This window comes from Anarrhichthys ocellatus, unplaced genomic scaffold, assembly GCF_004355925.1.
Source record: "Anarrhichthys ocellatus isolate YVR2014 unplaced genomic scaffold, GSC_Weel_1.0 scaffold132, whole genome shotgun sequence".
NCBI lineage: Eukaryota > Metazoa > Chordata > Actinopteri > Perciformes > Anarhichadidae > Anarrhichthys > Anarrhichthys ocellatus.
Genome location: NW_022280162.1, coordinates 525,855 through 546,422, shown reverse-complemented (window position 1 = coordinate 546,422; position 20,568 = coordinate 525,855). Strand labels below are relative to the sequence as shown.

The following is a 20,568-nucleotide window of genomic DNA, read 5'->3' as shown; positions in this document are numbered from 1 at the left end:
GTAACTGCTTCATCGTAACAGCTTCATCGTAACTGCTTCATCGTAACAGTTTCATCGTAACTGCTTCATTGTAACTGTTTCCTTTTAACTGCTTCATCATAACTTTAATCAACTAACAACTATAATTTTCTCTTTCTTCTTTCTCTTCATTCCTTCTCTATCCCTCATTCTTTCTTCTTCTTCCCCTCTTCCCAAAGTTGAAATCAACCGAGGTCTCAGTTTTAAACCAGTGGTGTGACTCAGTTCCATATTGTTGTCGGGTGGGAAGCCAGTGAGGGATCATCTCTTATCTCTGTACTTTCTTGACACACATGAAGTGTTTGACTCTCAGACATTAAAGCCTTTCGTCAGACAGGAAGCAGGATTTTTTCAGGTGCTGCTTCTGTGGTTCGTCCAATCAGCTGTGAGAGCTCTGATCCTCACAGATTTACTTCGTCATTCGTCCACAACTGGAAAATCCCACGCTGATGTTTTTCTTCACCTCTGTGAACACATGAAACGGTTCAGGGGTTTTTACTTTGAAAGGATTTCTGAGCAGGAAGCAGCGAACCAGAGCTTTTATTTCATTAAAAAAAAATCTTTCTGTTTCTGTCTTATTCTTCTAATCCCTTCTTCCTTCCTTTACCTGTTCATTCCTTTTTTCTTTCATTCTTCCCTTCCTTCCTTCCATATTTCGTTCCCTTCCTAGTTCCTACCTTCTTTCTTTCCTTTATTCCTTCCTATTTTCTGTACCTCTCTCTTATTTCCGTCTTACATTTTTCATTTCTAGTAGGAAAGGAAGGAAGGATCCTTCCTTCCTACCTTTTTCCTTACTTCCTTCCTTTCCATTTATCCTTCTTTTCTTTCTTCCCTTCCTTACTTTTGATCTTTTCCTTCTGCCTTCCTTCCTTCCTCCTTTCTTCATTTAATTTATTCATTTGTTTTTTCTCTCTCCATCTCTTCTTATCATCGCACATCCTTCCTTCTTTCTCTCCTTTCTTTATTAATTTCTCCCTCCTTTCCTCTCTCTTCCTTTCCCTTTTCCATTAATCGTTCTTTCCCCCCCTGTTCCTTCCTTTCCTTAGCCCTACTTTTGTCTTTTCTTTCCACCTCTCTTTCTTTCATGTTGAAGGTCGTTGTTTTTCACATCACTGAACTTCAAACAGTCTGAGGGTTGAAACAACAGAACTCAGATCAGTTAAAGTCAGATACAGAAGGAGACATGAACTTAGTCCTGATCCTGGTTCAGCTGAACTACAAACAGATCCTGAACCAGCTGCAGCTTGTTGTTGTTGTTTAAGATAAAAGAAGGTTACAGATCTGAGATCAGAGAGTGAGGAAGACTTCAGAAGTGATTGTAAACTTTTATCTCTTTCCTTCTTTCTTCCTCTCTTGTTCATTTGTTACATCTCTCATTTCCTTATTTGTTTACTTCCACATTCTTTCCCTTCTATCATTCTTATATCTTTTTTTGGGGCCATCCTTTCTTTGTTTCTTACTTCTTTCATTCGTGCCGTACTTTCACTTCTCCATATTTCTTCCTTTCCTCCTTCTCTCCTTCCTTCTCCTCTTCAGTCATTTCTTGTCGCAGCAGATTTGTCTTCCTGTATAATTCAATATGTTTTCTCTCCCTCAGCTCTTTTTATGTCTGTTTACATGATGACATGAACACAAACTGAATATATCTTCGGTCATTTTTCTGCACCTTTAAAGTGAAAACCCGTCATATGAAAACCTGCAGGCTGATCTGTTGTTGATCTGAATATTATTCTGTTTTCTGTAACATGTCGTCCATTATCTGTCATGTCGCTGTCTGATGTTAATGTGTTGACCCTTCAGGGGAAAACAGAAGAAGAAGCCGATTATAAGGATTTAATCTCATCGCTGTTTCATCACATTTCATTTGCTCTTAGTTTACTTTCGTTAATAAAATCAGACGAGTCTTAATTATAAAATGTTCTCGTGTTGTCTGCAGATCACAGCAGAGGAGCTGACGGGGAACGACGACTACATCGAGCTCTCGTTCAGCGCCAGAAAACTGGATGACAAGGTCTCATTTCTTATCTCTTTGTGTCTCTTTATGGTCAATATGTGTGTTTTTGTTGTGGTTCACTGTATCTTTGTAGTTATTTCGTGTCTCTTTGTTGTTGTTTTTGTCTTTGTAATCAACGTGTCACTTTGTAGCTGATAAAATATAAATGTGATAAATGCTTTATAGTTGTTTTATGTATCTTTCTAATTGTTTTGTGTCTCTTTGTCATCAACATGTGCCGCTTTGTAGCTGTTAAATGTATCTTTGTAATCATTCTATCTCTTTGTAGTTGCTCTGTGTCTCTTTGTTGTTGTTTTCTGTCTCTTTGTAGTATTCAACAATTTCAGACTATTTAAACATTGCAGACTTCACCAGAGATGAGTCTGTGCTCTGCCTGAGTTGAAGCTCTTTGTGGTCAGACGTTTATCAGACAGCCAGACAGTCAAACTATGTAACCTGCTGTCCAACAAAGATTCTTCTCCTCTCCTCTAACCTTTCACATTGTGCAGAAATGTAGAAGGAACATTTCATCACCTCACATGTCCAGAACATCTGTAGCTACAACAGCTAGAACATAATAAAAGCTACTGTACTGCTCCATAAATGAAACAAACAAATCAATCCCTCAATCAGCCGTCGATTATTTGAAATACTTGTGTTGTTAACGTGTTATTGCTGAGTAGCTGTAAATGAGCTCCATCGACCACAGTTAACCTGCTAAATACAAATATAAATATAATATACATATAAATTTAAAAACATATTAACATGTGTCTGTTTGTTTTACACAAACATTTCACTGTTTGTGTTTGCAGGACTTCTTCAGTAAATCCGACCCGTTCCTGGAGATCTACCGAGTGAACGACGACGCCACGATGCAGCTCGTCTACAGAACGGAGGTACAAACACACACATAATACACGTTATACACACAACATAGATTATACACTACTGTGAGCTCAAACCACATCCCCACCTCTCTGAGCATGTAACGTCTTGTTTGTGTTGTCGGCTGATCAATAATGATCCAGTACGATGCATCTGTCACCTGTTAGCTTACGTGCTACGATAACCGCTACGTCATAGCTGCTTCTGGATTCATCTTACATGAGAGGCCATGTTTCTGTTAAAATACCTGCTAGTTTAATGTCAGACAATATAGAGAAAGTGAGCAAGTTCTTGTGAAATGACATGAAATCATGTAACTGTAGTTAAACTTACTAAACAACCAAACATAATTCAACTAAACAAATGATTATTAAAAAGAAAAAAGCAATCTTAATATATCAAACAAACAATCTAACCTAAACAAGCAAACATCTAGAACAATTAAACAATACTACTTATGAATAAAATAAATAATACTCCTCATTCATCGTTTCCTACAAAAGTTAAGCAACACGTGTCAATTTATTTTATTCTTTTCAGAATATATTTCCATCTTCACAAGAAACAACTTAGTTAGGTTTAGAAACAGATTGTATCAGACTGTTGTGTTCTTTATACTTCCTGGTTCATGATCACATGGATCATATGAAGTCAGTTTCTGCTTGTTATGAGCGGTGAACGCTGGATGAGCAGCCTCTACTCTGAGTGTTGTTATTCCATCTTTTATCAAAGACAGTCAGCTTCTCGTTCATTCTGCTGCAGCGAGCTGTTTGGACGCAACAAAGACTCGTGAACACGACTATGATTATCTCTGAGAGACGCTCGGCCATCTTTGTAAATCGTTTTTTTAACAACTTCTCGTCTCCTCCGTGTCTCTCAGACGGTGATGAATAATCTGAACCCGGTGTGGAAAACCTTCAAAGTGTCTCTCAACTCGCTCTGCAGCGGAGACCACGAACGCAAGCTGCAGGTACACACACACACGCACACGCACACAGAAAGAGGAACTCGTGTTCTTCTAAACAGAAGCTGACGGATCACAAAGGTGATCAGGTTTACCACAAATCCTGTGACAGGAAGTAGATTAAAGTGAAGTCAAAGCTTCAGGTGTCAAAGCTGTATTCTCTCTAGTGTCCAGCAGGGGGCGACTCCTCTGGTTGTATAGAAGTCTATGAGAAAATGACTCTACTTCTCTCTTGATTTATTACCTCAGTAAACATTGTAAACCTGAGTTTATGGTCTCAATCTCTAGTTTCAAGTCTTCTTCAATACAGCATGATGTTCATTTAGTACATTATGGTCCATTTAGAGTCAAACAGACCATAAAGCAGGGGATGCTTTAGGGCGGGGCTACACAGTGATTGACAGGTCTCTACCAGAGATGTATACGGCGTCTCTACGTCACTCCTCCTCAGTCCAGATATGGTCACTTCCTGTTCACTGGTTGCAAATAAACAAGATGGCGACGGACAAACCGCTGAACTAGAGGCTTCAAAAAACAATGGGTGACGTCATGACTACGTCCACTTCTTAAACACAGTCTATAATCTCGCTCCTTGTCCTCAGATGTCTGCACCTCGCTGAGAGTCTCTTCTCTAAATTTAGAAACCTGAAGCAGGAGATGTCAGACTTCTGGAGCTTCTTCAGGTTTTTCTCTGTGGAAACAAGCCGAGCTGCTAATTTACTCTAAAGTCTTTCCCTCCGAGCTGAAAGAATGAAGCTGTGAGTGTGACGGCTCATTAAAAGTCTCTGTGGGGTTCCTCTCAGGTAGACAACTAGAACACTTTCTCTCTCTTAAGAAGGGAGGAGGAGGAGGAGGAGGAGGCAGCCAGGGGCCATCATGGATGCTGCTGTAATGTTCACCTTAATGACGACACACACACACACACACACACACACACACACACACACACACAGTTACGACCATCACTCACATTAATATATTCATAGAATAACACACGCATGCATAAACACACACACTAATAACTACACACACTCTTCCAGGCCGTCTCTAATTGGCTCACTCGCACACTTGACTCCTGTTGACCTTAACAAGAGAGAGAGACAACGTTTACACCTTCATCATCCTGTCTTCTTCTTCTTCTTCTCTCAGTCTGTCGTTGTAATTTGTTTCATGAGCGTGTAAAAACATTCAATAACTGAACCAACATGAATGAGAAGGAGTTACAGAGAAACAAGTAAATAACTCGCACCTTCGCCTCGTCCTACTGGCTGCCACGAGTCTTCTTCACCAGAAGTCAATACACGTGTGTATACTGTTGCATTGTGGGCAATGTAGGCTCTTAAGAAGAGAAAGAATTGGTGGATTTGTGGAATAAAATAGATATCGACATAGATTTATAAAGAGACAAATATAAATCCGTTATGAGTCTGACAGCGTTCTAGAGATGATGATGATGAAACTGTGGAGAACTTAAATGTTCTTTAAAGTTGTAGCGCCGCCTACAGGTCACATGGGACACCAGTCTACTGCTCCACAAAGCATTCATTACATTACAGTCATTTACACACTGTTAACCAAAGCGACGTACAGTTCAGAGTCCACCACAGGGAGCAGGGTTTGGGGTTGAGTGCCTTGCTCAAGAACACATCGACATGTGACTAGCGGAGCCGGAGATCGAACCACCGACCCTCTGATTGAAAGACGGCCCTGCTTAGCCACAGGAATATAAAGGAGATATATTTACATATTGGGTTTCATGACACACACACACACACACACACGCACACACACACACACACACAGTAAATGGCCCACTTGCTTACTAAAACTCCTGCATGAATATATGAAAATATAAAACCACCAGACTGAAATGACAACTGGAGCACGAGTGTTAGTGTGTGTGTGTGTGTGTTCTGTAAATTCATGAGATGGAGATCTTGTCCTCTCTCGCAGTGAGACCATCAGCGTTCTTCTTCACCTCCTTCGATCTATTTTTCATGAACCGTCCTGGATTCAGAGCTCTCGTCTGATTTATTCGTGGAACCAGTGGAACCAGTGGAACCACTGGTTCCACTGGGAGGACGTCACGGTGTGGACGGAGGGTCCAGCAGCACCTCTATCACAGCGTCTCTACACGTATCTACATAAGCTAATAATCTAGGTTTTTAGGTTTTACGTTATAAAGACAGAAGAAGAAGCACAAACGTTTCCTCCAGTATTCTGTATAACGAGCGTCTTCATCACCGGATGAATGTGCCTGAATGATGATTACATAACTCAGAGTGTGATGATCACGTTCAGACATGATAACAGAGGAACATCTCTCCTCTGATGATTCAGACGTGTTCCATGTTTTTGTTTCTCATCCGTTCATAACTCAGCTGTCCACTGAGCTGTCTGTTTTTTTGTCCACTCAGTGCACCGTGTGGGACTGGGACTCGAACGGGAAGCACGACTACATCGGTGAGTTCGAGGCCTCGTTCAAAGAGATGAGAGGAGCCATCGATGGACGACAGGTGGGAGACAAAGACGTTAAGGTTTCATTCACATACGTCCAGTCATCAACCTCTCAAACGGTTCACTGAGAGACAATGAGATGAGACATCCAGTAGAACTTTGGCTTGGCGACGGCCAAAATAACAAACTGGAGCCTTCAAAACGTCCACAAACCAATCTGTTACGTCTACTTCAGTCTGTGGTACCAACATGTAACAGCGCCCTCTAGGGAGCGAGATCTAGGGAACAAGCAGGGAACAAGCAGCCCATGTGACCCCAAATGTTGTATTTAAATTGCGAACACTAAGACGATGAACATGGTCAATAATCTAAAGCATGTTAGCGTCGTCACTGCGAGCACGTCGTCATGCTAGCGTTAGCATGACTCACAGAGCTGAGAGCACGTCGTCATGCTAGCGTTAGCATGACTCACAGAGCTGCGAGCACGTCGTCATGCTAGCGTTAGCATGACTCACAGAGCTGCGAGCACGTCGTCATGCTAGCGTTAGCATGAGTCACAGAGCTGAGAGCACGTCGTCATGCTAGCGTTAAAATGACTCACAGAGGTGCTAGCACGGCTGCAGAGTTCTTTGGCAAAGAAAACAACTCAGAGCCAAAACATCTGCAGCTGAAACCCATCTCACCACAGTGACCATTTGACTGACATTAGCTTCCGCTTAGCCGCGTCGCTAAAAGTGGCTGCAAACCACAGTTAGCAGCAGACGTTAGCCCCGGGAGGTTTAAGAGGAAATGACCTGATCTCCGTCAGGTTCCTGCAGCTCCAGGATTTCCGTGAAAGCTCCAACCAGCAGCGTAACCGCCCTTTGAAAACGCACCTTCGGGGGCCGCACAGTTTATGTCGACAGACGGTGTAATTAGCCGGGACGGAGGAGACGGAGGCCGAGCTAATGAAGACGCAGTTTGCTGAGACGGCTGTTGGACAGACATTTGGCAGACGCTAATTAAAGCGCTCCGTTAACGGCGCTCTGTTTCCACGTGCTCAGGTTGAGTGTTTTTTTCTCTCTGCAAACTGCCTGAAGATGACAACACACGGCTGAAAACACACTAACGATGTGCGACTCCCTCTCAGCTGTCTCATTATCAGTGACGAGGACACGAATAGTTTCACTGTAATGATCCACTTTGACTGATGACACGACGCCACCGTTTTCATTAACTCGTCCTCCATGTCAAACATGAAGCGCTGCAGGTGTTGAATGCATCGTATAGTTTACTGTCGCCTGGGTTCAGGACAAAGTTATTGATCGTCTCATCTTTCACTATCACCTCAGACTGTGGCTGTGAATGATCAACAAATCTCATGATCAGATTCAAACCAACAGTGTGTCAACCAACATCTGTTATGATCTCAGCCTTTAAGGCCCCCACCCTGCTTACATCAGCTCTTTCCACACACACACAGACTTCACTTTACTCAGATACACATACATTGTTGTTATCAGTTTTACATTTGTTAAATCACTTCATAATTCTTATGTTATACACACTTGCTTTAAAATGATTATTAGATTTCATCCTTTAACTATAAGTATACGCTTTATGTCCCCTTAGCCTGATTCACATACCGAACATGTATTCCTTCATTTAAGGCAGCTCTCCTGGGATCTCAACTCTCTTTTTTGACACATGTTAGTCATGCCCAGTGTCTACTCAAGGTGTCAGGACCACAATACATTGAGTTGTTGGCCAGAGATCGGCGAGTGTTGCCTTTCTGTCTCCAGGGGTTATTAAAAGGTTGTTTGTTTGTTGAAGACCAAGATGGCTACGGCCAAAATGCTGAACTGTTGGCTTCAAAACATCAGTCCACAAACAATTGTCTGGCGTCACAGCGTCTTCGTCCACTTCTTACATTCAGTCTGCTCTGAACATGTGATTGGTCAGAGATGCAGTCACCTCCAACAACCCTGAAACAGGAAGTCGTTTCATCGCTGCCGTCATCCAACAGGAGGACAAACAATGTGAGCAGTCAGTCGAGTCCCATCGGGGAACCCTTCCTCCCCTCCCCCACCTCTTCTTCTTCTTCTGTTCAGGTTTTATTTATTGGCCTCCTTCCTCAGCTGACAGTCGGCTCCCGACCCGAAGTCTCCAGGGAGCTCTCGGTTCACCCCCCCCTCCATCCATCTATGCAGACACAAATAGAGTCTGAACCGCCGTGTGCCGCCTGGTTTTCCCGCGGTCACGTTGTAATAGAGTCAGAGTGAATCCTCGGAGGCCTCGTCTGTCCGGCTGAAGGATCGTGTGGAGCTCGGAGGTGTTTTGTGGTTAACATGGCCGTGTGCCAGACTCTCCGCTCAGAGAGCTCTGTTCCCTCCACAAGTAGGACGTGAGGACGCTCATCTCACTTCTGTCGAAATATCTAATTGTGATTTTTTTCTGACCAATATTGTAATTTTGAGATTAAATATGACTTTATATACTTATTGAATTCCAGGCCTGTGCTCTTGTAGTGCAGTGGATTAGTGGTGTGTCCAGACTCATGCACACACACACACACACACACACACACACACACACACACACTTATTATTACTTATTATTATTATTGTGCATTTCGTCTCTTTCTTGGCTAATTAATTACACTCAGAACATCAGTGTAGAGACAGAAAGCGAGTCTGTAAGCGTGCTGATAAACAAACATCTTCCATCAATACAACGCGTTTTATTAAAGTCATCATCAAGACTATCGTCTGTACCTCTGAAGACTCAGTTATGTTGTTGATATGATCTTTTTTATGACTGAATTATCATCTCAATGATGAGCTTCACCTGCAGTAGATAAAACTGATCAGAGATTAGCTGCTGGACGCTTTTATTTTGAAAATTAGCTGAGACATCTGTTTCCTGTCATAAGCATCAACATCTAACAGATGTTAGTCTGCTTCTCCGCCAAACCCTGTTGGAAATATGACATTCCTTCATGATGTGACAACACAACGTTTAAGGTTCATTTAGTTTCAGGTAAAAATAAACTACTTCATTCAAGTTAAAATATCCACTTCATGAAGGTTTGGTAAGTTTATTGTTAAACACATTTCATACACAATTCAACGTGTTGCATAATGCATTAAAAACTAAATAAATGAATAAAAACATATACATGAAAACATTAAAATGTAAATAGAATCCTTTTCAAAGGAAATAAAACGTCATGAATAGAGAAGTGGAATGAGTCATAAAGACTTAAAAATAATTCAAATAAAAAATGACTCGAACACTTTAAATGCTACTTGTAGTCATTTTCATTAAGTCGTGGTTAAAGTTAAATGTTTATACTGTTTTCTGATGAACAGATTTTTATTTCCTGTTCAAATACTTGTATTAATTACTTTCATATTCCTTTATGCATGAAGCTTTTATTGTTTTAGAAATGGCCGTTCTGTGATTTCTTCTTGTTATTGTGTGAGTGTCGCTCACGTATGTGATGTCCGGAGGTTTTTGTATTGTTCTTAATTGCTTTTTTAAATTTGTATTTATGTTTATATATATGAAAATAACTCGCTATAATAATGACTGTGTGTGTTTTCAGGTGCAGTGGCCATGCTTGAATCCCAAATACACAGTCAAGAAGAAGAACTACAGGAACTCTGGGATCGTCATTCTGAACCAGTGCAAGGTGACTGACCGACTTATTAAAGCACCTTATTTCTGTCCCTCGCAGTGTGTTCGTGTGCTGCTGGGAAATGTGACATGCGAGGGTTTCGTTTGGCTCATTAACAGCACAGTTAACCCCACGGAGGCCAACTACAGGAAGTAAAGAATATTGTTTGTAGTCCTGTGATACTTTCATGGACCACGTTTCCACCAATTTCATGAAATAGACCAGAAGTTGTTCTGTAATCCTGAAGAACAAATTGAAGAACATAACCTGCTTGGTGGAGGTTATGACAAACTAACATTCGTTCAGATAAAAAAACTCAATTTTAACAGTAAAACAACAGTTTAGCAACGTCAGCACGTAACAGAGGTGTTCATTAAAAAAAAACAAATATTCCACATGGAGTACCACACGGCTCTGACCTGAGTCCACTGTACTATATGGAATATTAATATTCCACCACTATGGATCACGATCCATAAGCACAGCATTGATCTCCACCTCTATGCAGACGACACTCCGCTCTATGTCGCTGTTGATTCTTCACATTATCTGCTATTTAAACTAATAACAGAGAATAAAGACAGGTCATGAATCAGACTTCATAAAGATGACGGTCCTCCACCTAATTACAGCTCAAATGTATTATATGGTCCTATAAGTAACTCATTATTGTTATTATTTATTTAAAACACTATATTAATAGCAATATTATTGAATTATTCTGAAACTGCGACATTACATTAATAACAGTTTTTCTTGGCATATAGCAGACATAACGCTGGTGTCATTCAACGGTAACTTGGATATATTCAGTTTACATGGATTTCTAAATATAATATTTCTAACCGACAGAAAAGTACAACACGTCATCATGACTGCTTGTTTGTGTGAGAGAGTGAGTTAAAACAGCGATGTCTCACTGTCTGCTGCTGTAACTTTACTTTATTACTCCACAGAGGGAGGAGTGTTTTCAGTCCTGAGACGATTCATAAATACAAAGCTGACAGATATCAACATCTATACCGTCATCTATTGCTCTTTGTTCTCAACACGCTGTCAGTGCTAAAGAAACACAACACAGTGGGATCAGCATACGTCATGTGATCTAATGAAGATGATTGCATTCATCATCATATTCAGAGACTAATGAAGACAGAAACACTAGTCGCGCTTTCTTTTCTCCTTTAATGGAGATGTTTGCTGGCAAAGGTCAAAACCAGGAAGTCAGAGTCTGAACCAGTAGACCTAAATCTAAAAGGATGGATTCAAAGATTCATGAGTCCAAGAAGGAAACACGTGACAGATGGTAGAGAAGCAAAGACATGAGACAACAAGCTGCTCTAACTGCTGCAGGGCTGACGAGGGAACGAGGCTCAGGTGGGAGGAAGGAGGTCATCAGGTGGACAGGTAACACAGACATGTGGCTGGAGGCGGGGCCAGAGAGACATCACTTTAATTCAATATAACTTTATTAATCCACAAAGGCAATTAGATTTTGGGCAGAAGTGAAAAGCAGAGAAAACAGAGAGACAAGTAGAAGTGAAGAGCTGTTTAAGACTCTGATGAGCTGCAGTAAAGACGATTAAAGAACAAACTGAGGCTCTAGAATCAGTGTTGGTGTCAGAGACGACCTGTCAATCAACGTAGCCTCATACAACTTAAAATAAGTTACTCCTCATATTTATCTTGTGTTTTGATGCTAAAGTCCAGCAACACGTGTCAAATTTCTGCTCCTTACATGAAATCTTTTCACAGGAAATAACTTAGTTAAGTTAAAGAGAAGATCTTGAGAAACTGAGTTAACTTCAAGAAACGTGCAGCTCAGGTTCACTCAACACAACCACAGAAACGCTGCATTCCTGTTCAACTCTTTTAGATCTCATCCCATTATTGTTTTTTAATATTTTTTCCCAGGTTTAGGACATTAAAACTGGATTTCTCAGTAGAGATGAATGTTTTTCGGAGGCTCGTCTGAGTGACACACTGAGCCTATCATGCAGCCCGACTAACCGACATTTAGACAGTGAACGGGGGAGTCGGGGGAATCCTGCCGCCCGATCCAGAGCCAGATAACATTCAGCCTGATGACACTCGACACGCTTCAAAAGAAGGCTCATTAACACTCGATGGACGAGGAGCCGGAGGAAAGGAAATTAAAAGCAAATGTTTTGTAAGAGCAGGAGGAGAGTTATCATTGAGATCAGGTTCCTCCGTAAAGATCCTCTCTGATCTCATTCTGCCACACTCAGGAAGACCACAGCCCAAGATACAAGTTCACCTTTAAATTCATTTAAATTCAACCTTTACTCATCCACAACAATCCCATCGACAATTTGAATATGTTTTATTTGAAAAATATTTATATAAAAGAGACGACGGACTTAAAACAAACTGCATCAATCAATGAATTCAATGGAAGGACTTGTTTATTCAGAGCTCAAATGATCCTTCATCCTTTCTAATGATCTTGATTGCTTATGAAATGAGAGCCTCAGGGTGAGGTAGACTAACCAGGACCATGAAACTGATCCTCATCAGTATGAACAATCACCAAAACTGCACCGTTTATCAGCCAGAAGCTGTAAACGCCGACATTATCTTGAGATTTTCATCTTTCCGACGGTCCTAAAACACATCGTGTGTGACCAACGCTTCCATCAGAAAAATCAACCAAAACGAAGCTTAAACTTATATTTCATCAAAACATTTTATTCTTTATGTTCTCATTATAAATGTCTCCTCTAATAAAGAGTTCACTTTAACCAGAATGTGTAACAACATTAAAGTATGAAACTATGAAGTCATGATGGGCGATTGTGGCTAAGTGGATAGCAGGGCCGTCTTTCAATCAGAGGGTCGGCAGTTTGAACTCCGGCTCCGCTAGTCGCATGTCGATGTGTCCTTGAGCAAGACACTTAACCCCAAAATTGCTCCCGTAGTTGTGCCTACGGTGTAGAAATGTGATAGAATCTGAATTGTAAGTTGCTTTGGATAAAAGCGTCTGCTAAAAATGACTGTAATGATTGATTCATCTGAGACCAACAGTCATGTGACAACAAGGAAGAGACACTCTGACTGAACTACAGGAAGTGAACACAGAGAGGAGAGGTTAGGTTTTTAAAATCCCTTTATTTCACTATTGCAGTGAAAAACAGAAACACTCTAAATCATCACTTAATAATCAGAAAATCAATAAAATAAAAACAAATAACCAAAAAATAAAGCACCAAAGAACAAATAAACAATCAATTTCAATGATCAATATGTTCAGAAGTTCACCACCAGCTCTCCACCAGCACCCACTGAGCATAAAATGCTCCCAGTAGTCCATCTGTCCCTGAAAGCCTGTAAATCGTCCACTGTCTGGTAGTAGGTGTGTTCCACCCTGAGTCGGGCTTTCAACAGTCCCTCCAGAACTTTCACCGGATCCTCACTACCGGCACCCCGAGCCCGATTCTTCCGTGTCAACCAGATGGCCAACTTGGCAGAACCAGATAAAAAGTTCACCATTGTGTGGACAGCCTTCTTTTTTGAGCAGTATTTTGGACCGAAGATGAACAACATAAAAGAAAAAACCTCTCCAAGACCCTGAAACCATCTTTTTAACCGTTCAAAGAGTGCTGAGAGCCGAGGACACTGAACAAACAAGTGTTCCAGGGTCTCAGTCTGACCGCAGAAATAACACTCCTCCCAAATTTGTGGATCCAGGTGTGCCCGGTATCTGTTGGTGGCTATAGCTCCATGTACAACCCTCCACTGGAGGTCTGCTGTCCGTTTTTCAACGGGCAGCTTGTACATGCACCTCCAGCTGCCTCTCGGGGAAGAACCTGGGCCAAAGAACTCGGTCCACCTCGACTCTGTCAACCCTGCCAGAGAGCGGAGGTTCACAACCTTTACACAGATTTCATAGATAGCTTTCTTCTCTGCTGCCTGAAACTTGTCCAGGTGAGGGGTTGTGAACGTCAGCAGCTTGTTTCCTCCCCCCTGCCAGTCCCCCACCGCTGGGGCAATGAGCAGAGTGGGGAGGGTGTACTCACTCTCTTCACTGGCTTAAGAGGGTTGTCTGGTAACCGTAGGGTCAACGGTTTGATCCTCGACTGGGACGTGCCACGTGTCGAAGTGTCGAAGTGTCCCTGATCAAGACACTGAACCCCCGGCTCCCTGGGCGCCTGTCATTGGCAGCCCACTGCTCCCTATATACAGGGATGGGACAAATGCAGAGGTCAAGTTTCATGTATGTGTATATGTATATGACAATAAAAAGGGTTTCTTCTGTTTCTATTGGTCAGCCAGAGTACAGTTTCCTGCAACTGCTCTCAGGCGTTGTGGCAGGGCGGCACAGACCTCCTCCACTATTCTATTGGTCAACCTGACAGACGTGATGTTAGTGTTCTGCCTGAAGGTGACCATAGATGCTGCTGTTAATGACATCTTCACCAAATGTCCCAGTTTAGTGCAGCCGGCTTCTCTCAGACGAGTTCTCAGGCTGGCAGACCGCAGCGTTTGGGTTCTAATGAAGCTGTTGAAGAACAAAGGTTCCTCCAGCAGCCACACGCCCAGAGTCTCATCAGCTTTACGTGAAATGTTAAAAATCTGCCACGCCTGCAGAACAGAGCCGTAGAACGGCGTCAGCCCGGCCAAGTCCACTTCCTCAGGTTGTAGGAGAAAAAGCTGCTTATCATATCCCAACCGCCCAGCTCTCCTCAGCAGCAGTCGAGCCGTGTCCATCCAGCTGGGGCCACAGCCATACAGCAGCTTCTGTGCAGTCCGGAGTCTGAAAGAGGCGATCCTGGACTGGATAACGATGAGACCTTGCCCCCCCTCTGCCACAGGCAGATAGAGAGCTGCTGCACGAACCCAGTGCCGGCCGGACCAGAAGAAGTCCACGACAGACCTCTGTATCTCTGCTATGAGGCCTCCAGGTGGCGTCAGAGCGATGAGTCTGTGCCACAGAGTCGAGGCAACCAAATTATTAGCAACCAGAACTCTTCCCCTATATGACAACTGGGGTAGTAACCATCTCCACCTAGAGAACCGAGCACACACCTTCTCCTTAACTCCCTCCCAGTTCTTTTTCTCAAAAACCTCAGAGCCCAAAAACACACCCAGCACTTTTAGACCTTCTTTTCCCCACTGAAGACCTCCAGGCAGATGAGGCACCGTCTGATGTCTCCACTGTCCCACCAATAAGGCTTCAGATTTTTCCCAGTTCACCCGTGCAGATGAAGCCCTCTCATAAAGAGACAAAGCATCCTGCAGACATAGAACATCTCCCTGGTCCCTGATGAAGATGTTTACATCATCAGCATATGCAGACACAGCGAGGGGACTACAAAGACTGGAGGACCCAGGCAGTGACAGACCACTGAGCTGACTTCTCAGCCTGCACAACAGAGGCTCAAAAGCGAGGCTGTATAGTTGCCCTGAGATACGACAACCCTGCCTTATCCCTCGCTGTACAGGGATCGGTCGACTCAGGCCAGCTCCCATTTTGACCATACATTCAGCACCACTGTACAGCAAACCCACCCAAGCCAAGAACCCATCACCAAGCCCAAAAGCCCTGAGTGCAGAAAACAGATATGCGTGACCCACCCTGTCGAAAGCCTTCTCCTGGTCTAGTGAGACAATACCTACATCGACATCGTGGAATTTACACACATCAAGCACATCACGGATGAGAAAAATATTGTCCATAACTGTTCTATCTGGGATACAGTACGTTTGGTCACTATTTACAACCACTTCCAGGTAGTCTCTTAGTCTGTTGGATAAGGCTCTGGAAAGCACCTTATAGTCTGTGCAAAGCAGGGCCACTGGTCTCCAGTTCTTAAGAAGGGCCAAGTCGCCCTTCTTGGGCAGCAGGGAGAGTACTGCCCGCTGGCATGAAACAGGAAGTGATCCTGTTTTAAAACATTCCATCAAAACAGAGTGTAATTCAGAACCGATAATGTTCCAGAATTTCTTAAAGAAATCCGAGGAGAGACCGTCGATTCCCGGAGTCTTTCCTGAAGCCATCTGTTTCACTGCAACCGTCAGCTCCTCCAGCGTCAGCTCTCCGTCCAGCATAGCCCTCTCTGCTGGACTGAGCTGGGGAAGACCCTCCAGGAGCTCCCTACTGCTCTCCGTACAGGATTGCTCTTCCCCAAAAAGAGCAGCGTAGAAGCCCATGGCATGGGTCCTCATCTCCCTCTGGTCAGTGGTTATCCTGCCTCCTGGGAGCTTCAGACAGGTCATCCGCTTCCTCTGCGCCACCGATCTCTCCAGGTTGAAGAAAAACGAGCTTGGGGCATCCATGTCCTTCAACTGGAGGAAACGGGACCTGACCAGAGCTCCTTTCACTCTCTCTTGCAGGAAGGAGCTCAACTCCAACCTCCTCTCCTTCAGCAGCTGGCCCACACCGGGATCTGGGTCTCTCTGGAAGCCCTCCTCAATGATCTTTATGTTGGCTTCAAGGTCTTTAACAGCAGACTTGATTATAGCGGTGGCGTTTGAGGTGTACTGCTGGCAGAACACACGGATCTGCGCTTTTCCGACTTCCCACCACTGTTTCAGAGAACTGAAACGAACTTTTTCAGTTTTCCACTGCTGCCAAAGAACCCCAAAGCTCTGACAAAAAGTGCTGTCCTGTAGAAGTTTATTATTAAAATGCCAGTAGGAGCTAACCCTTTCACCTGGTGAGGTTATCAAACCTAAACTGACGAGGTGGTGATCGGTGAACCCAACTGGACTGATTGTGCTGTTCTTCAGTCTGGAACTGAGACTGCGAGAGATGTAAACTCTGTCCAGCCTGGCTGCACTGATCCTGTCGTTGCTGACTCTAACCCATGTGTACTGTCTGTCTAATGGGTGTTTTATTCTCCACGTGTCCAACAGATCTAAGTGTGTGATGACGTTGTGGAGACTCTGAGCTGACTGTGGGTGTGGTTCCTCACTGTTCCGGTCTATGGTGAAGTCTAGAGTACAGTTAAAATCCCCTCCGATGATCAGTTGCTCCTGATGGCAGCTCTGCAGTTCGTTTTGCAGCGTAGTGAAGAAGCGTGCTCTTTCTGGCCCCTGATTCGGTGCATATATGTTCACGAAGCAGTAAAGCGAGCTCTCTATCTCTGCCCTCACCATCAGCAAACGACCCTTCACCACCTCAGTGACAGACAGGACGGTTGCGTTAGCTGCTGTTCTAAACAGCACGGTTACCCCGGCACTAAGATTGGTGCCGTGGCTCAGGGTGCATGAGCCCTCCCACCATAAACCCCAGTCTACTTCATCTGTTGGAATGGTGTGAGTTTCTTGCAAAAAGAGGATGTCCAACATTTTTTGATTTACAACCTCCTGTATTAATGCTCTTTTATGCCCGTCCCGCCCACCATTGATGTTTAAAGATCCTAAATTGAAGCTCTGCATAGAAAGGTCAGAGGATGGAAGGAGGTAAGACAAGATAAGTAAGCAGTGGAAAGTGGAAACCCCCGTGTGACACATGATCATGTTAAACTGTCTTAGTTTTCTGAACTCTTCCACTTTTCCTTACTTTCCTCAAGGTTGTGATGTGTTTCTTTAGGCGGAAGCGCTTTTTTCCATCTAGAAGGTCCAAACCCACCTTTCTCTGCACCACCCCAACAGATCGTATGAACTTCTCAATGTCAGGGAAATAATCACTCACTTTTGCAGATCTATTGTAAGTTACATCCAAAAAAGAGTTTATTTCCTCTAGTGAATACAGATCAGTGCTTTTAATGCACGTTTCAGAATTAGATGCAACATCTGATTCACTCTCATACTCCATGTCCTCTCCTTCACAAGACAGCTGGCTGTTGGACACAGACCCTACACTCTGTGCTTCATCTAAGGCTATGGTGCGATCTCCACCTGCTGAACCTGTAGCTGCCTCTTCACAGACTTCTACCGACTGTGGTGGTGCTTCGGTACCACATGTAGTGAGGTTCTGCGCCACCACAGAAGCCTGCTGGTTGTAAGACTGGCCCTGATCCTCCTTATCGACATTATTGTTATCAGCAGAAGACGAAGAAACGCCGCCGACCGCACCGGCAACAGCCGCCGCCGGCGCGACCGCGGCCGCAGCCGCAGGCTCCGCAGCCGGCTCCGCCTCCGCGCCTCTCTGCCGCTTGTGCGGACACGTGAATCGTTTGTGTCCTACATGTCCACACTCAAAGCATTTGATCTGTCCCGAGCTAGCGTACACCATGTATGAACCCTCCCCGTGTTTAACCCTGAAGGACACCTCCAGTGTTTGTGTAGGTGACTCCAGGAACATGAAGACCTGCCGCCTAAGAGACAGCACGTGCTTCAGTTTGGGATCCTTACACCCCAAACTGACTGTTTTAAATCCGCTGGCAAACTTTCCAAACCTGCGCAGCTCATTTTCTAACAGCTCGTTCGGTATAAACGGCGGAACACCGGACACGGTGATCCGCGTAGAGGGCACTGAGAGCGGAGAGACCTGCACGAAGCTGTCCCTGATGAACACGCCGCTCTCTATCAGCTTGTGGACATAAGCCTCGCTCGCCACGAACACAACCACAGCTTTATTCATGCGAGATGCAAAGGAGAGTTTGTCATGTCCCACCTGCTCTCCACAGCCAGCAGCACCTCCTCTACTGACACGCTGCTATCCGGTGGAACTACCCGGACTCCTGCCGGATTGACGGGCGTTGCGTCTCGGAGGACGCCATCCTCCCGAACAACGCCAAACACCACTAATCACACGTTCTACCGATAAATACACTGCTTAGTATCTTACCTGCTCATGCGCAGAGACAGAAGAACAGAGGAACAAAACCCAAAGCAGTGAAAGTACAATCAAACCTGCGCGCCACTCTCACGTCCACCACTCACACGCAACCGGAAACGGAAACAGAGGAGAGGAGAGAGGAGGGAGGAGAGAGGAGGAGAGGAGAGAGAGGAGAGATGAGAGGAGAGGAGAGAGAGGAGAGGAGAGAGAAGAGAGAGGAGAGGAGAGAGGACAGGAGAGAGAGGAGAGGAGAGAGAAGAGAGGAGAGAGGAGGAGAGGGGAGGAGAGAGGAGGAGAGAAGAGAGGAGAGGAGAGAGAAGAGAAGAGAGGAGAGAGGAGGAGAGAGAGGAGAGGAGAGAGGAGAGGAGAGAGAGGAGAGCAAGAGGAGAGGGGAGGAGAGATGAGAGGAGAGCAGAGAAGAGAGGAGGAGAGGAGAGATGAGAGGAGGGGGAGGGGAGAGGCGGGGAGGAGAGAGAAGAGGAGAGGGGAGGAGAGAAGAGAGGAGAGGAGAGAGGAGAGGAGGAGAGCAAGAGGAGAGGAGAGGAGAGAGGGGAGAGAATAGAGGAGAGAAGAGAGGAGAGGAGAGAGGAGAGGAGAGAGGAGAGGAGAGGGGAGGAGAGATGAGAGGAGAGGAGAGGGGAGGAGAGAGGAGGAGAGGAGAGATGAGAGGAGGGGAGGGGAGGAGAGAGGAGAGAAGAGAGGGGAGGAGAGGAGAGGGGAGGAGAGAGGAGAGGAGAGAGGAGAGAGGAGAGGAGAGAGGAGAGAGGAGAGGAGAGAGGAGGCTGGAAACATGGGAATAGTTTAATATTTATAACATGTAGAGACTTTTTTTCTAACATTGTTAACACTTGTTGGAATTATATTATATATATTATAGTTAAATATGTAGATTTCATTGTCTTCCAATTTCTGTACAATAAATTATCAAAGAAACAAACAACAAGTGTCGTGTTATGAAAGCTGCTGATCACGGCTGCTTGAATCTGATTGGACGATACCAGTCAGCTGATGAAAGCGTGATGTCACGTCACTTCATTTGAAACCTTTAAAATATGAAATGTTCTGTCTGCAGATCATCAAGATGCACTCCTTCCTGGATTACATCATGGGAGGCTGTCAGATCCAGTTTACAGTGAGCACACACACACACTCACACACACACACACACTCATACTCACACACATACACACACGTACACACACACGCACATATATACACACACACACACAGACATCCTCTTCAAAAGAAGAAGAAGAAGAAAATACATAAATAAAACAAGTGTCCCGTGCACTTGGAGTAATTTCCGATGTCACCATGGAAACGGTAACCACAGTGACACGGGCAGGAGCATCACTGGGACCACTAACCAGTTCAACCAGTTCAACCAGTTCAACCAGTTTAACCAGTTCAACCAGTTCAACCAGTTCAACCAGTTTAACCAGTTTAAACAGTTTAACCAGTTCAACCTGTCTGACGCTGCAGCTCTTTGCCTCTTTTTCTTTTTTTAGCATCTTTCATACGAACCGGAACATTTCTACATTAATGGTCGAAGCAGCTCACTGAGAAAAGAACGGACGTAGCTAAGGAGAGAAGGCTAGCTGGTTAGCTCGGTAGCTTGTCCTCCGAAGAGGCGGGGAGAAGAAGTGGACGTGTCGTTGTGACGTCTCTCATTGGTTCGTGGACTGATGTTTTGAAGCCTTGAGTTCGGCGATTTCACTGTTGCCATCTTTGAATACGACTGTCGCCATGTTTGTTTTGGACTGAGGAGGAGTGACGTAGAGACGCCGTATACGTACCGGTAGAGACCTGTCAATCACCGTGTAGCCCCGCCCTAAAGCATCCCC

General features: G+C 44.3%; 1 protein-coding gene across 2 annotated transcripts in view; it reads left to right on the top strand.

The window, feature by feature from the left end:
* The window catches only part of LOC116399844 (copine-4-like), a 39,087-nt gene that overhangs the window by 3,787 nt on the left and 14,732 nt on the right, over positions 1-20,568 (top strand). The window contains exons 3-8 of one of the 2 annotated variants that reach the window (XM_031877274.1): positions 1,955-2,029; positions 2,827-2,910; positions 3,780-3,869; positions 6,281-6,379; positions 9,907-9,993; positions 19,797-19,856. In XM_031877274.1, the coding sequence (XP_031733134.1) occupies positions 1,955-2,029; positions 2,827-2,910; positions 3,780-3,869; positions 6,281-6,379; positions 9,907-9,993; positions 19,797-19,856 (495 nt within the window). The remainder of the gene's footprint in view (positions 1-1,954; positions 2,030-2,826; positions 2,911-3,779; positions 3,870-6,280; positions 6,380-9,906; positions 9,994-19,796; positions 19,857-20,568) is intronic. The other variant, XM_031877275.1, reaches the window with a different exon arrangement.